General features: G+C 40.4%; 1 protein-coding gene across 2 annotated transcripts in view; it reads right to left on the reverse strand.

The window, feature by feature from the left end:
- LOC122648535 (preprotein translocase subunit SCY2, chloroplastic) overlaps positions 1-17128 on the reverse strand; it is a 71856-nt gene that overhangs the window by 27471 nt on the left and 27257 nt on the right. For both annotated transcript variants that reach the window (XM_043841745.1, XM_043841746.1), the window contains exon 10: positions 10940-11069. In XM_043841745.1, the coding sequence (XP_043697680.1) occupies positions 10940-11069 (130 nt within the window). The remainder of the gene's footprint in view (positions 1-10939; positions 11070-17128) is intronic.

Consider the following 17128-nt stretch of genomic DNA (forward strand, 5'->3'; position numbering starts at 1 on the left):
ACCCCCCCACCTGATCCCCTGACAGTAATCATGGGCATGCTGCAGAAACTTAATGACAAAGTTGGAAGAAAGGCAGGCTGTGCCTCTTGTCAACAACCCTCTATATGTAGAGGAGGATAGATTCCAAGTGCATTCTCAAGAACACGGAACTGGGAAGGGATGAATATCGTAGAGATCATCCCGACGCCAGGACCGCGAGATCATTCCCACGAGGAGGACCGACGAGAGATCAGAGATGACACGAGAAGGGACTTCGACACCTGAAGACCTAACTTTGAGGAATACATGAGATCCTACTTCACTGGAGATGAAGCTACAAATAGGAGGTACGATACACAGAAGGTCAAACTAGAGCTAAAGGAGTATAATGGGCATGGTGATCCACAAGTGTTCTATGACTGGCTTGCTGCCCTGGATGATTATTTTGACTAGTATGACTTGCCTGAAGATCGAAAGATGAGATTGGCATGTACCAAACTGATTGGCCATGCCTGAGAATGGTGGCGAAAGACATGGAGCGCTTAGGTGATGCACCTACTAACTGGGAGGACATGAAGTATGACTTGAAGGAGAAATATTTGCCTCGACATTATAGAGCTCAGATGCAAGATCAACTCAATTCCCTTTGGCAAAGGACTATGACTGTATCCGAGTATATGCAACAGTTCGATTCTCTTTCATCTCATACTGATACCAAAGAGAGTGCTATTCAGATGTTATCTCGATTTTGGTTGGGATTGAGATCTGATATTGTTAGGGCTATTGGAGTTGTTGTTGTTCTGGACATCAAGGACTGTTTCGAGAAGGCATTGAAGGCTGAAGAAAGAGATCTATTGCTCGTGGCTGTCTTGCTGCTGCTCCTTGCTCTTCAAGAGTGTGTGCATCCTTATGGGTTATCAAGGTGGAAGGGTGGGTGGAATCCTGCGACTCTTTACGCCGTGACGGCTGGGAGGTTTTCTTTGTGAAGGTGGTTCTATCCTTCAATGTTAGATTTGCTGCCGTGGATATCTGCTGTAAGTCTAAATTTAAATTTTTGTTTCCATTCCTCATTCCCCCCATTCGATCCCTCTTGTTTTTCTACTGGAATTTCTAAACCCTAGATCATCTAAGTCTTACCCAGCCTTTATCCTACATCTGTGTTTCACCAAAATCAGATCACAGCCTTCCCAAACCAACCCCTCCACTCGACCAAACTTGCAGCCCATTCTGACCAGTCCAAACCCTAATTTATGTAACCCTCCATTAGTCATTAAACCCTAAAATTACAGATTCCCCACTTCTGGCCATCAAAACTCTCCCATATTAGGATCGAACCTCCCTCCCACAGCCCCCTAAACTCGATCCCATGCCTAGCCCTAAACCCCCACTCAAAACCCTAGTTTTGATTGTTTTCCTAATTCTAAAACCCGAAACCCTAACCCTAATTTCTGCAGGAATTTAAAACTGATTCAAATTCAGATATTTTTTTATTATAATGACCCCCTAGACCTGCAGATTAAAACCACATAAACCCCATTCAACTAGCTAATGTGCCTTGGCAGCCACATTAACAGGTCTATGCTTTTGTGGGCATTCGTTGGCATAGTGCCCAAGCTCATTGCAGTGGAAACACTTCTGAGGTGCATTGCTGTCCATGGGAGCTTTACCTTTATGATCAGCACGTGGAGGGGCTGTAGGGCGGGAAGAACTACCAACAGAGTAGCCTAATCGAGTAGAACCAATAGTAGAATTTCAAGCTCGATTGTGGCCAGTGGTAGCAGACTTGAATGCTGAAAAAGTTTTGACAGTACCCTTAGTGGAGGAATCAAATCTTCTATTCCCAGCCAATAATTCTTCAGCCTTCAATGCCTTCTCAAAACAATCCTTGATGTCCAAAACATCAACAACTTCAATAGCCCTGACAATATCAGATTTCAATCCCAGCCGAAATCGAGATAACATCTAAATAGCACTCTCTCTTGTATCAGTACGAGAAGAAAGAGAATCGAACTATTGCATATACTCGGATACAGTCATAGTCCCTTGCCAAAGGGAATTGAGTTGATCTTGCATCTGAGCTCTGTAATGTCTAGGCAAATATTTCTCCTTCAAGTCATACTTCATGTCCTCCCAGTTAGTAGGTGCATCACCTACGCGCTCCATGTCTCTCTCTGTCTTTTGCCACCATTCTCGGGCAGGGCCAATCAGTTTGGTACGTGCCAATCTCATCTTTCGATCTTCAGGCAAGTCATACCAGTCAAAATAATCATCCAGGACAGCAAGCCAGTCATAGAACACCTGTGGATTACCATGCCCATTATACTCCTTTAGCTCTAGTTTGACCTTCTGTGTATCGTACCTCCTATTTGTAGCTTCATCTCCAGTGAAGTAGGATCTCATGTATTCCTCAAAGTTAGGACTTCGAGGTGCTTCTGTAGTTCTGTCCCTATCTTCTCTGTAGTCATCTCTGTCAGGTCTGCGTTGGTCCCTGTAATCCCTGTCGTGTCTAGATTGATCTCTGCAGTCCCTGTGACATCTGGGATGATCTCTACGATATTCATCCCATCCCATCCCAGAGTTCCGTGTACTTCAGAATGCACTTGGAATCTATCCTCCTCTACATATAGAGGGTTGTTGACAAGAGGCACAACCTGCCTTTCTTCCAACCGTGTCACTTTGTCATTAAGTTTCTGCAGCATGCCCATGATTACCATGGAGGGGGGGCAGATTGGTGTCTGGGGTTGGATTGCCATGATCATCTATGGCTTTGATACCAATTTAATGTAGTCCTAGGTAGGAGTAATCCCACTAGGAGCCAGGAGAATGGGTTCACCTAACAAGGCTGGCCGATTGGTACAGCTTAGGCTAAATAAGGCAGAACATAGAGTTAGGGTGAGGGTTTCGAGCTAGGGTTTTATTTGGTAATGATATGCAGGTTTTTAGGAGCCTATTGGTGTAGGTTTGGATTGATTTGGATGAAGTTGGAAATCTAGGGTTTCAAGTTAGAGGCCTTGTGAAAATGGAGTGTTTTCAGGATCTAGGGTTTAGGAGGAAAGGGGTTTATATGGTATTAAAATGCAGGTTTAGGAGGCTTTAATGGCACAAGAATATTAGGGTTTGGAAGGGTTTTAAAATTCTGCAGTTGGGCAGAATCAAGTTGCAGGTTTTCTAGGTTCAATGGAGTGGAGGAATGGAGGGGTTATAGTGGGGATTATGGACTGGGTTTAAGGTCGAGTGTAGGGAGAGGTGTGGGGGATATAGGCTAGAAGTTTAATTTGGAATTGATGGACAGATCTGAAGTTATGAGGGAGTCCAAGTTGAGGTAGGAGTGCAGGTTTAATGGAGAATTAGGGTTTGATGGAAGGAGGGGGGTGTGGATTAGGTTAGAGGAAGAAGGGAATAACTAAATTAACAAACAACTCACCGGATCTGCTGACATGCAGGTTTTTAGGAAGCTAATGGTAAAGGTTTAATTAGGATTGAATAAGAAATTAAAATTCTGGAATTCTAGGGTAGGGTTTCGGGTTTTGGGAATGAAAGGAATCAAAGGATTTAGGGTTTCTAGGGGGAAACAGGTTAAGGGCTTCTGGCCGAGTGTCACAGACGTGGGGAAGGTGATTCGGTTGGAGTTTGGTGAGGTTTGGCTGGCTGGTTAGGTCTAGATAGGTTTTAGGGTTTTAGGTCTTAATAGTGAGGGAGGGAATTAGGGTTTTTAATGGACAGTTGTGGCTGCTGGTTGGGTCGAGTGGAGGAACTGATATGGGGAGGCTATAGTCTAATTTGTGATGAATATGGATGAGGGATGAATGCTGGAATGTAATTAGAGAAACTAGGGTTTGGGGAAATCGATTAGGTTAAATGGAGGAAGAAGAAAGGAAGAATACAGTTGCAGAAATTTGTACACTTACTAGATTTGCAGAACTTCAATGGCAGCAACCTTGAAGAGCTTGATTGAAGGAGAAGATGGACCTCCCGATTTGCGAGATGCAAAGAGTCGCCGGATTCCTCCAGCCCTAGCCCTTGATATTACTCACAAGGGGATCCTTGATATTACCCACAAGTTATACTCTCAAAGAGCAACAGCCGGCAGTCATAGCAGCAGCATAGAGAAACGAAAATTTTAAAACATAATAGGTGGGGGGAGCCTCTCCCACGATTCTATTAAATAAAGAGGCTAAAGGCCTAATTCCTACGCCTATTACAATTTGAATTCTCCCACTTAAATCATGGAGAGAGTACCAATTTAAAAACAACTTAGTCTTAAAAGAAAAGACTCTCCTACCCCTAATGACTTAAACACAACTTAAACTACTTAAAATAAAGAAGATTCCCTAGTAGCCAATAGGATATAAGAACCCCTTAGCCAATAGGATCACTTCACTTAAAATAAAGGAAGATTCCCTAGTAGCCAATAGGATATAAGGACCTCTTAGCCAATAGGATCACTTCACTTAAGTTAGACCAATTGAACCAATTGGATGCAACCAATTTAACCCGGTTCAATTAAAAACACAAAATAAAAACTAAGTATGGAAATAAACTACTAAACTAAGGCTCCCACTAAAACCCTAGGTTTAGGGTGGCTTCCTCAATTCGCGGAGGCTAGGATTTGCATCAGCTCGAATCAGTCCAGAAACCTGGATGGAAGGTACATCTACAGCATTAATAAATACGTCCTCAAACGAGGAATAGCATCTGGTGGCCGGAAAAAAAAATTTGTAGCAGCTTGATAATGGCGGTAAAACAGGGGTATCCAGAATCGTTAGTGGCAACAACCTTCACATATATCAATCACAGTAGGCCAGGAACTCCATTGGCAGCAAGGTAGATAATGTAGAGAGCACTAGTTTATCTTCATATCATTCTCAAATACGGCTGTAGATAACAAATAGGCAGCATAGGCTGCTGCAACCAGAAACCGAGAACTGAACTTGAAGGACTATCAAAACAGCAAAAGGTGAATGGTGATAACTGGTTAATAAAGCTCTGATACCATGTTACAATATCAGACCTAGAAACCAGCAACCACGAGAAGAAAGTGGAAGACGAAGAAGGGAGAGACTAGCAATCGGTAGGTCTCTGCAGTCTTCCACGGTTTGTATTTATAACCAATAAAAGTAGCTATTACAACTTAGGAAAGTATCCTAGATAGGATACCATACTATAAGAGATAAGATTCTAGCTAATAAGAGAAAGAAGACACAACTAACTAGGAAACAACAAAGCAAATCTAACTACTAACACTTATCCACAATAGGGACACTCCCCCCTATCGTGATAGACATCTACTTGAACCCCACGCATGCAACCTTTAATAATTATATTGTTTTCATCATCCAAAAGTAGCAAACTTTATTTGTGGCCAAGTCCAACAGTGGGCCCAACATTTGGCAGTGCCAACTTGATGACAAATTGAACCACATGGAAGGAATCCTGATTGGACTAGAAAAGCTGGTTAGCCAAAGAAACTATGCAATGGATATTTTGAGTACCTTCCATAGTTGTCAAGGCGGCAAAGCAACCCAAGGCGTTGGAGGGGCGTCTAAGCACTTAGGCGACAATGCACCCGCCTAGGCATCGCCTAGGCGACCAAGGCGCCCCCAAGTGTTATTTTTTATTTTCCCCTTTGCTAACATTATTTAGTATGCTAGTAATATTTAAGTATGATACAATATATACCTTATATCATCACAAATGAACATTAAGCCTTCTCAAGTCATCAAAAATCAACATTAAGCCACATTAAGTCACATCAAGTCATCAAAAATCAATATTAAGCCACATCAAGTCATCAAAAATCAACATAGAACTAGAAGACAACATAACTGAAGAAGCAAGCTATTGGAAGTTTGAAACAATCAAACATACATCTGGTTTATATTAGTCTCACATTTAATTTATACTGTTCTTAGAAACTATGATCTTATCTATAAGTAATTAAATTGTTCTCGATTTAGAAAAATGTTCTTGTTCTCTAAGAAGTTTGACTAATCAGAGGATTTTCTTTTTACATGAGACTTTTAGTATTAGGTAGAGCACAAAACCAGCTTTCCAACAAATCCAAAGTTGCTTAAATCTGATTTATATTGAAGAAGTTATGTTCCGGTCAAACCTTATTTGGTATGCGCGAATGCTGTCAAAATTGCTTTGAATGAAAATATTTTTTTAGATATCAAAACAAATGAATATTTTACCGCACTTTTGGTTTTTAGCAATGTCTTACCATATTAAGATTTATAGAATTTTTAGATTAGAGAAAAACCTCAGCATTAGAAAGTTGAAATTTTTACCTACCTTCGAAATCCAGTTTTTGTTCTTGAACTGGGGGATTGACTTTTTATCCTTTTGGAATTTTATTTTTTAACTATTTTTATTGGATTCAAATAGGGGGTATTTGCTTATTTATGAATAATATCTTAAGTAATGAAATACCAAATATAAAACAAACTGCCTGGACGCCTAGGCGACGCCTTGACAACTATAGTACCTTCACAGATTCTCATAACTGGTCTCTAGAACAACCATCAAAACAAATTGAGAAGTTTTGAAGTTTTGACCATTGATAATGTCAGGCACTCATTCCTTTCTAGGAAAGTAAGCAAGATCAAGGGATTCAAATTGAAAAGGTCTAAAGAGTTGGGCAGCAACAATCTAGGCTTGGATCCATGCTACATGCACCTTAAGGGATTTAACCAGAGAGCTGAATTTATAAGGTTTGACAATCAAAATAGATAATAGAAATCACACCCTTATGCATAAAAAAAACTTCAACTAAATTTTAATCGAAAAGCAACAATTAAAAGAGGTTACATAAGGAGCACTGGTTTTTAATAAGTTAACCATGAGGCATGAGGCATGAGGCACGAGGCGTTTCACCTGTTTAAATAGTGAGGTAGGCCTCAAGAGAAAATTTTTTGGTTCAATAACAAATACAATATAATCATAACTGCCTGGTCAGCTGTACCATATTATATGTAGATGTTGGCAGAATCGTGGGTTAGAAAGAGAGAATGATAGAAAATAATGTGTTGTATTCATTGCTAGGTAAACCCCTCTATTTATAATAGAGGGGAAATTACAAAGAGACAAAACTAGGCGATGTGGGACTAAAACCCACATAGCCAATACGAACTTAATAATATAAGAAGAATAAAATCACCCCAAAAAGACCAGAATACCCCCACGGTATTCTGGAATACATATTCCAACACTCCCCCTCAAGTTGGATTATACAAATAAGTAAAGAAAGAAGATCCAGCTTAAACTAAAGAAAAAAGAACTCCTAATAATGCTAACACTCCCCCTCAAGTTGGCGCATACAAGATACTAATGCCCAACTTGAACAAAATGGAAAAAAACTAAGTTGCAGCAGAATCTAGCTTGACATATGAATGCTACTCCCAAATAAACCTTCAAGAACTTGAAAAAATAGATCTTCAAAACTTGGGCAGACTTGATCAGCAAACAGGGACTGGAATGTCTTCCAAAAAAGGCAGCTTTCACCAATCCTCTAATGCTGTCCAGTGATGAATCTCTGAATGATAATCTTGAAGATAAGTAACTAGGATAGCGAGCAGATGAATCAAGCAGCAGAAAAGATCAAGTAGCGGAAAAAATCAACCCGACTATAGAACCTCATTTAGGCAGGCAATAACCAAACATCTTCAATACTTTAATACTTCAATCTCCCCCTTACGGCAAACTCAATCCAATAACAAAGTAGATACCCATTGGCAATGGTGAAAACTCTGATCTTCTATGTTTTGCACCAAGTGTTCCTGCATGTTCTGCTTCTACAATGTCTGCAAGTGTACTGTACATAATCCCCCCCTCACGTGTAGTACATGTGGACATAACAGAGATGATGTAAGAGATAAGGCAAAAACATAATATTCCAGAATTTTCCAAGAGGTGCCAAGGGTAATGGAAAAGGAAGAAATGGCAAATTAGAGAATACCATTAACTTCCCAAGGGGTTATAGGTATATGCCAAAGGTATGTTTTGGGAGGTGGTGAAGTGAAAAGAGCAATGGTATAATGAACCATGGACAAAAACAATGCAACACAGTAATCTTCAACCTTTTTCAATCGATCAAACTAATTCCAAAACACCAATCTCCAATGATCAGATCTGAATTATAAAAAAAAAGGGGTCTGATTTTTAGAAGGAGAAGGCACCATTCTTCAAAAACTGGATTGATCTTCACACAAGGAAGAACCAGTGTGCAAAATTCCAAACTATAAACTCCCACATGCTAAATAGAACTGACGAAGATATTTGGACAACAATGGATGTAAGAAGCTTCAACAAAAAACTTGGATCAGATCTGAAGTTATGAACAATGCTAGGATCAAGCTCTCAAAGTAAGCCAGATATGAACCAGAAAAGCTTCACATAACTGAATAGGTCCGTAGTTGCAACCAATAACCTTGGAACACACTGTTGTAATCCCAAATAAGCTGATCTCCAGGGTAGTAGATTCAAGTCTTCAATAATGAAAGAAATTTGATCTCCAATAGTAGGATACTCAGTCTCAATAATAGAGCAGCAGTAGTCCACATAAAGGCAGCAGTAACATGTCAACCAGTCATGCTTACAGAAGCCAATCAATAGAACCAGCAAGGTAGTTAGTAAAGCTCAATAGAACCAGCAAATATAAGATAATCACTCGGTAGATCCAATAGGTAGTTGAAGCAGCCAGCCACATAAGAACAAGGAAAATAGGTTGATAATTGGAAAAATTGAGCCATAAGAATGAACCTGAATTTTTTCCAAAAATAACTGATGAATGATGCTGAAATATGGGTTGAATACTCTTTTGATATGTATAAGACTTTCCTCAAAATATGAGCTTGATAGGAAGACCCTAACCCTAAAATCGATTGTTGTCAGGGTTTTAGAAAACCCTGAAATTGAGATCGATTTAGGGAAAGGGGGTTGTAATTGCTGATGTAGACATATAATAGATGCTGACCAAGGCTGCTAGAATGGAACCTCCAAGGTGAACAATCAATCTCCAGTAAGAGTGAGACCTGATCTTCAAAGAGGAGAGACTCCAAAAAATCACAGAAGTAGAGCAGGACAGCATTACAACACTACACCAACATAAAGGACCTTCTTCAAGCCTTGAACTGATGAAGGAGAGTTCTCTTTTAATGTTAGAACCACCTCTAAAGCACTCGAACAGCAGCAAACATCCCTAGCCCAAACCGATTTTTATTAGGGTTTTGGAAAACCCTTAAAAGAAGAGATCGATTGGGGAAGGGGTCTTCAAAAAACTTGGATAGGTGCAATATTGAGGTCGATTGGTCCTTGAAGTGGGAGTAATCAGCCCTCCAAAAATTAGCAAAAACTGAAACCTGAAAGTCAAGGTTTTTGGTAGGTAACCAAATTAGTAGGTTAAGGAATTTTTACTGTAGAAACAAATCCAGCCATCAGAAAGGGTCCAAACTTAGGTCGAGTAGGGCTTGTAGTAATAGGGAATCACCCCCAAAAGATCAGCTGCATCTGAAAAAGGAAACACCAAAATCGATTGGAGTCTGGGTTTTGAAAAACCCTGACAAGTTGAGATCAATTAGGGTATGGTGGCTGGAAGTAATTAAAGCTTGGAGAAAAAGGAAATAGGGAATGAGGATAATGGAATAGGGTAGAAAGGGGCTGGAGAAGGGTGCATAGGGAGCTCCAATGGTGGAAGGTCAGCCTTCAATAGTAATAGGAAGTCGTTCTCCAAAAAATTCTGGAAAACCCCAAATCGCAAAGATGATTCCAGCAGTATTTTACTATAAAAAAGTAGATAGAATGGAGGAGGGCAGCAACTAAATCATTGGTCAGGGATTTTACCTCATTAGTGCTGCCCCCTTACAAGGAGAAGAAGAAGAAAACCAGAGAAAGAGAAGCCGAGAGAGAGAGAGAGAGAGAGAGAGAGAGAGAGAAGAAGGAGAGGTCGATTGGAGAGATGGAGTAGGGTTTTTTCTCTTTTTCTAACCCAGATCAGACCAGCTCTGATACCATGTTGGCAAAATCGTGGGTTAGAAAGAGAGAATGATAGAAAATAATGTGTTGTATTCATTGCTAGGTAAGCCCCTCTATTTATAATAGAGGGGAAATTACAAAGAGACAAAACTAGGCGATGTGGGACTAAAACCCACATAGCCAATACAAACTTAATAAAATAAGAAGAATAAAATCACCCCAAAAAGACCAGAATACCCCCACGGTATTCTGGAGTACATATTCCAACAGTAGATCAAATTACAGTCCCAGTCAAACAAGAAGAAGCAGGCTTTGTTCTTCTTTTTTTCGAATGAAGAATAAACTCTTGTTTTGCATGGACTGCAAAATACTTGTATCCTAATCATGTTTCACCTAAATTATGTCAAATCACATGATCATGGTCTTTTGGATACCAACAAGACTAGCTTTTCTACTGGTATCAAGATTAAAGTATCTCGACACTATTTTTTGAAGCAGAAACAAGATTCAATATAGAGTAAACTAAAGTTATGGCATTATGCTGGATCACCATATAACCCATAACAAACTCACATCACTATAGTAATAAATCTAATTTAGCAACAACTACTTTAAATCATAACATGTTAAAATTTGTCTCAATATCAGCTGGCCCTTTTTTTTGGGTGGGGGAGGGGGGGATGCTCTTCTCAAGGTAGAAGAAATACAAAATGGATTAGTATTGAATTTATGTTTGTAAATAAATGAGCAAAATATTAAGAAGGCAGAGATACAGGTAGATCAAATAGGAGCTTGGATCCATAAAGCTTTAAACAACTGTATTAATAGTCGTAAGCCATGATAAAGAAGCAATAAGAAGGAATGGAAAAGATTAGGAATAAATACATGAGCTAAGGAACACTATGAGCACATATCATATATTAAAGATTTCACATGGAACAATAAATTATTACAGAAGAATCAAAAAAATGGATGGGGTGATGCTTACAATATCAAATATATTGAATACGAAGACGAAAAATGCATAAATAAAATAGTAAACCCATGGTTCTGCACCGACGGAAGTCTCTGGGTTCAATATCTCTTTTACATGTTCCCAAAATGGTGAACCAAGAATACTGCCAAGGAATGCCCATATTAGAAAACTACAAGGTAATATCCTTAGTAAATTAGCATTTCTGAAATAAAGCAACAATAAAAAAAAATGTTTCGACAGATACTAAAAGAAATATAAGACACATTCTTCGGGGTCATAAAGAAGCTACAAGAACCACATATTACATATTTAAGTGTAATCCAACCAAATTCAACAATTCCCTCTAACTCCTACATTAGAAATAAAAAGAAAAAGATATCTTCAGAATATCATAATTACCAACACATTGATTCATTTGGATGATTCACAAAACTCTTGACAAATAGTAACCAGGAGTGGATCATTATGGCCATCCATTGGACATCTTTTGTGTCATGGTGCCTAGGTGGGTCTTACCTAATAGCATGCAGCACTATGCTGCTACCCAGAAAGTGCTGGAGTGAAACAATTTTGTAACTTAGTTTGAACATTAAATTCAACAACAACAACTCAGCCTTATTCCAACTAAATGGGGTCAGCAGTTTGAACATTAAATTCAATCCTATCTGTTGTAATATGGGTATAAGGGTATTTATGTCATTAGGGTTTCTATATTGTTGCCCTATGGGCATTACTGTACTTGTACCTTCTATCACTTTATTATAAATAAAGGTGGCTAGTGTCTAAGAGACACAAGTCAGTTTTCTCCCAATTCTCAACATGGTATTAGAGCCACCTCTCTCTCTCGAGTCTCACCTCTCTCGCGCGACCCCTTTAGGGTTGTGGTGACTGGTGAGCCTTTTTCCATCCTCGGTGGAATTTTTTCCCACTGAGGGTCTTTCTCTTGGTTGTTTCCTATGATTTAAACCAGTTCTCCGTATTTTTCAGTTTCTGATCTGGTTTTTGGTTGCTGCAACTGACGTAGGATGTGTTGGTGATTTTCTTGAGATTGATTCGTGATCACTTTGAGCTCAGCAGTCATGACTGATACAGAGACATCTGCTGCATCAATTATTTCGGAAGGGGAGAGTCGTGGATCCCATGGTGACTTTCCCTCATTCCCTGTTAGCTCCATCAAGTTGGATGGGAACAATTACTTGATGTGGTCAAGATCATGCTTTCTCTCCATCGATTCCCAAGGTTTTTCCAAGTATACAGGTGAATCTGAGAAGCCTACAACTGCTGGTGCACCTCAGAAGAAATGGAGTTCTGACAACTCCCTAGTTATGTCTTTTCTTCTGAATTCGATGACCCCTACTATTGCTCGGGGATATCTCTTGATAAATACGGCAGCCAAAGACACATATTCCCAGGTGGGGAATGATGCCCAAGTCTTTGAATTGAGAAAGAAGATCCATGAGACAAAGCAGAAGGAGTTGGGAGTTGGAACATCCTCTTCTAAAGTTTCTCCTGAAGCACATCACACTGATTTCACCTCTACATTGTCTGAGATATACCAGTGGCACAGGCGTTTGGGACATCCTCCACTGGGCACATTAGCTAGAGTTTTTCCTGCTTTGTTTAAATGGTGTAATTTAAACACTTTATCTTGTGATCCTTGTATCTTTGCCAAACACACTAGAAGTGTTTACACTATTTCAGATAATAGAAGTTTAGTTTCGTTTCCTTCGATTCACTATGATGCGTGGGGCCCTGCCCGTTGTGTTTCTGTTACTGGGTATCGATGGTTTGGTAAATTTATCGACTGTCATACTAGGCTTACTTGGATATATTTGTTGAGACATAAGAGTGAAGTATTTTAGTGTTTTCAACAATTCCATCGTTTGGTTCAGACACAATATGATGTCAAGATAAAGATCCTCCGAACTGATATTGGGAAGGAATATGTTGATGGTGCTTTTCAGTCCTATCTTGCTGCCCATGGGATTATCCGTCAGACTAGTTGTGTGGATACCCCTGCATAGAGTGGAACAGCCGAACACAAGAATAGGCATTTGTTGGAAGTGGCTAGATCACTTATGTTTGAGATGCATGTACCGGCTCAGTATTGGAGTGAAGCAATCTTTACAGAAGCATACCTTATCAACAGAATGCCATCTAGAGTATTGGAGTCTCGCTGCCGTATTGAGATGCTTACTGGATCATCCTCTTTTAATTTCCCCCAAAGTTTTGGTTGTGTGTTTTGCTCGCAACCATCAACTTCAAGGGAGATTTGATCCACGAGGTCTTTGCTGCATTTTTATTGGATATCATGCAACACAGAAGGGTTGCAAGTGTTACCACCTTCTGTGTTGCAAGTGTTACCACCCACCATCTCACCATGTACTGGTAACCATGGATGTTGCCTTTTGTGAAACTGAAGCTTTTTACCCTGTGATTACACCTCTTCAGGGGGAGTCTGCAGGTTTATGGGAAGATGCGCCTTTGGTTGGTTCTTTTGATAGTAGCCCAATATTCCAGGAAGAGGAGAGTTCGGTTGAGAAGGGGATGACAGACACGGTTGGAACAGACTCTTCGATTCAAGAGGAGCCAAAACCTCTCCAAGTTTTTTCTTGCTCTCGTTCTAGGCGACAAGGTGATGGTAATGATGATACCACTACTCCATCTACGCAAGTTGACACCACTAATACCACTATGCTTAGCCAATCGTCTTCTCCTGATCCAAGATCCAACACTCAGTCTGGTAATCTCCTTCCTCCTAATGATAGTACTTCTCTTGACCCTACTCTAGAGTTACCTATTGCTACTCACAAGGGACGTAAAACCTGTTCTCTGCATCCCATTTCCCATGTTGTGTCATATAATTCTTTATCTCCTTCCTATCTTGCTTTTTGTTCTTCTTTGTCCTCTGTTTCTATCCCTCAGAACTGGCAAGAAGCTTTATCAAATTCTCGATGGAAGGAGGCAATGAACGAAGAAATGAGGGCTCTTGAAAAAAAAAGACACATGAGATTTGGTAACTCTTCCACCTCATAAGAGACCAGTTGGGTGCAAATGGGTATTGACAGTCAAACCAAAGGCCGATGGCACTGTGGACATATACAAAGCTAGGTTGGTGGCCAAGGGATTTACCTAAAGTTATGGGATCGACTACCAGGTGACCTTTGCTCCAGTTGCAACAATGAACACCATCAGAGTTATCATCTCTTGTGAAGTTAACCAAGGATGGGAGTTGCAGCAACTGGATGTTAAGAATGTCTTCCTCCATGGTGAGCTTGAGGAGGAGATATATATGGACATTCCTCTTGGTTACTCTAGTAACGCAACTCAAGGAAAGGTCTGCAAGCTGAAATGTGTGTTATATGGGCTAAAGCAATCTCCCAGGGCCTGGTTTGATCGGTTTCATTGGGATACAAACAGAGCAATGTTGATCACACTTTAATTATCAGGCGTGTAAATGATCACATCACTATTCTCATAGTGTATGTTGACGACATTGTGGTCACAGGGAGTAATCTTGCTGAAATAGCTAGACTAAAAGCATACCTAGGCAAGGAATTTGAGAATTGAGATTAAGGATATGGGCAAGCTACGATACTTCTTTGCCACTGAAGTGGCTCAATCTACCAAGGGTGTATTTCTTTCTCAACGAAAATACACTTTGGACCTTCTTTCAAAAACTGGGATGTTGGGGTGCAAGCCTGTTGACACTCCTTTTGAGGCCAATGCTCACCTCAAGAGCAAGGAGGATGGTGAACCAGTTGATAGGGAAGATATCAGAGGTTGGTCAGTCGTCTCATTTATCTCTCCCATACTCGCCTGAACATTGGATATGCAGTCAATTTGGTTAGTATATGCATGATTTCTATTCCTCTCACATGAAGGTTGTATATCATATTTTAGGATACTTAAAATCAGCTCCAGGAAATGGTACCCTATTTTCGCCTCATAGTCACATGCGTGTGGAGGCATTCACTAATGCTGAATGGGCTGGCTCACCTGATGATCGGCGTTCCATGTCAGGATACTATACTTTTGTTGGTGGATATCTGGTCACCTGGTGGAGCAAGAAACAGGCGGTAGTTGCAAGATCAAGTGTTGAAGCCGAATTCAGGGCCATGGCGCATGGGATTTGTGAGTTAGTTTGGCTTCAAGGTCTTCTCCAAGATTTGGGTGTTCGCGTTCCAATGCCAATGATGTTGTACTGCGACAGTAAATCTGCTATCAGCATTGCTCATAGTCCAGTTCAACATGATCAGACGAAACATGTAGAGATTGATAGACATTTCATCAAGGAGAAGCTGGAGCTGGGACTTATTTGTATACCTTTTGTTGAAGACGGATGATCAGTTAGCAAATGTTTTCACTAAAGGTCTTAGTAGTAAGGTTTTTCATCCTATTTTACTATACTTGTATCTTCTATCATTTTATTATGGGAAAATATCATCCCCCCCCCCCCCCTCTAAGTATCCATAATATCAACCCAATACCCAAGTTTTAAATAATGATAATGCCCTCCCTTACTTTCCCAAGATTCTATCAACCGTACCCTAACCGTTAAAAAATGCCGTTAAGTGATGATGTGGCATGTACAAAATTTCTAAATCCCCAAAATACCCTTAATATAATTCTATTCCAAATTTACCCTCCTCTACTTTCCCTTTTGCATCTTCTTCCTCTTTGCTTCTTCTTCTTCCTCCTCCGCCAGCACCACCATCATCGCCACCCCCGCTGCCTCCTATCCTCTTCCACCCCCAGCACCATCACCACCACCGCCGAAACCCTTTTTGCGAAACATATGCCAAATATATTTGTCTTTACTCCTTTTTTCCCTTGTTGGCTAAGTGGGTAACTCAGGAATGGATTAGTTGAATCAAACGATTTGAATCGGAATGACCATCGATCCTGAATCCAGTCAATCCGACCCAGTAATTCAAGGTCATTTTAATCGATTTTAGGTTGTTAATACTTGCCTGTTTCAGGCCTATTTGCAACGTTTTTAACTACCAGGAATTGCAGTAACTACCTTTGGTTATGAAGATCTAAGGCACTGTTTATGGGCATCACTTCCCAGCTCTAATGTTTTACTGGAACTGTAAAAAATGGCGAATGCTTGTTCGTCCGAACTTCAATTTTTGGCATTCAGCTCAGAGAACAATTCTTTTAACATCAATAAGTATCGTTGGATGAGGAAAACCCAGCAGCAACAAAACCCAACTAGAGATGTTTCCCCAGAAGGGATTCTGTGTTTCTTCCCTCACATTTCTGCTACTACTGTTAATGGCTACTGGAGCTGTTGGGTTTAGTTCAATGGGTTCGATCTCCGCCGCGTTCAGATAAGAAACCGGGTGGGTGGCACATTAGAGAAGAAAAGACAAACAAGATATAAGAAATCAAAAAAAGGAAGAATAAAGTAGACGAAATGAAATGAGTAGAACGAATGAAGAGAGCAGAAACGAGGAGGGTGGGACACTAGAGAAGAAAAGACAACATGGAGATGGGAGATTTAACAAGCATGGTCGAATTTGGTGCTTTGTTGACTAAGTGGAGGATGGGGAAGACTTAGATGTCACATTTAATGTGGGTGGTGGAGCTGCCTGCAATTAATGGCACCAGTATTGCAGTGGATAGGAGGAGTGGCGATGGGGCAAGAATGCGAGACGAAGCTAAAAATCGCATACCGGGTCGACACGAGGCGGAGAAACATCGGGATGGACACGACGGGGCAGATGATGCCCTGTGGTGAAGCTGATGATTGATTCGAGGCGTCAGTGGCTTACGACGGTGCAAATGGTGATGACAGGGATGGTATTTGGTGATGGATCGGATACGGCAGGGGTGGCGGTGATGGTGGTGCTGACGGAAGAAGAAGAAGAAGAAGCAAAGAAAAGAAAAAGGGAGAAGAACGCAATAGGGAAAGTAGGGGAGGGTAAAATTGGAATAGAGTTATATTAAGGGTATTTTAGGGTTTTAGAAATTCTGTACATGCCACATCATCACTTAATGGCATATTTTAACGGTTGGGGTATGGTTGATAGAATCTTGGGAAAGTAAGGGAGGGCATTATCATTATTTAAAACTTGGGTATTAGGTTGATATTATGGATACTTAGAGGGGAGGGGGATGATATTTTCCCTTTTATTATAAATAAAGGTGTCTAGTGTCTAGTGTCTAAGAGACAAAAGTCAGTTTTCTCCCAAT

This window comes from Telopea speciosissima, chromosome 1 (assembly GCF_018873765.1).
Source record: "Telopea speciosissima isolate NSW1024214 ecotype Mountain lineage chromosome 1, Tspe_v1, whole genome shotgun sequence".
NCBI lineage: Eukaryota > Viridiplantae > Streptophyta > Magnoliopsida > Proteales > Proteaceae > Telopea > Telopea speciosissima.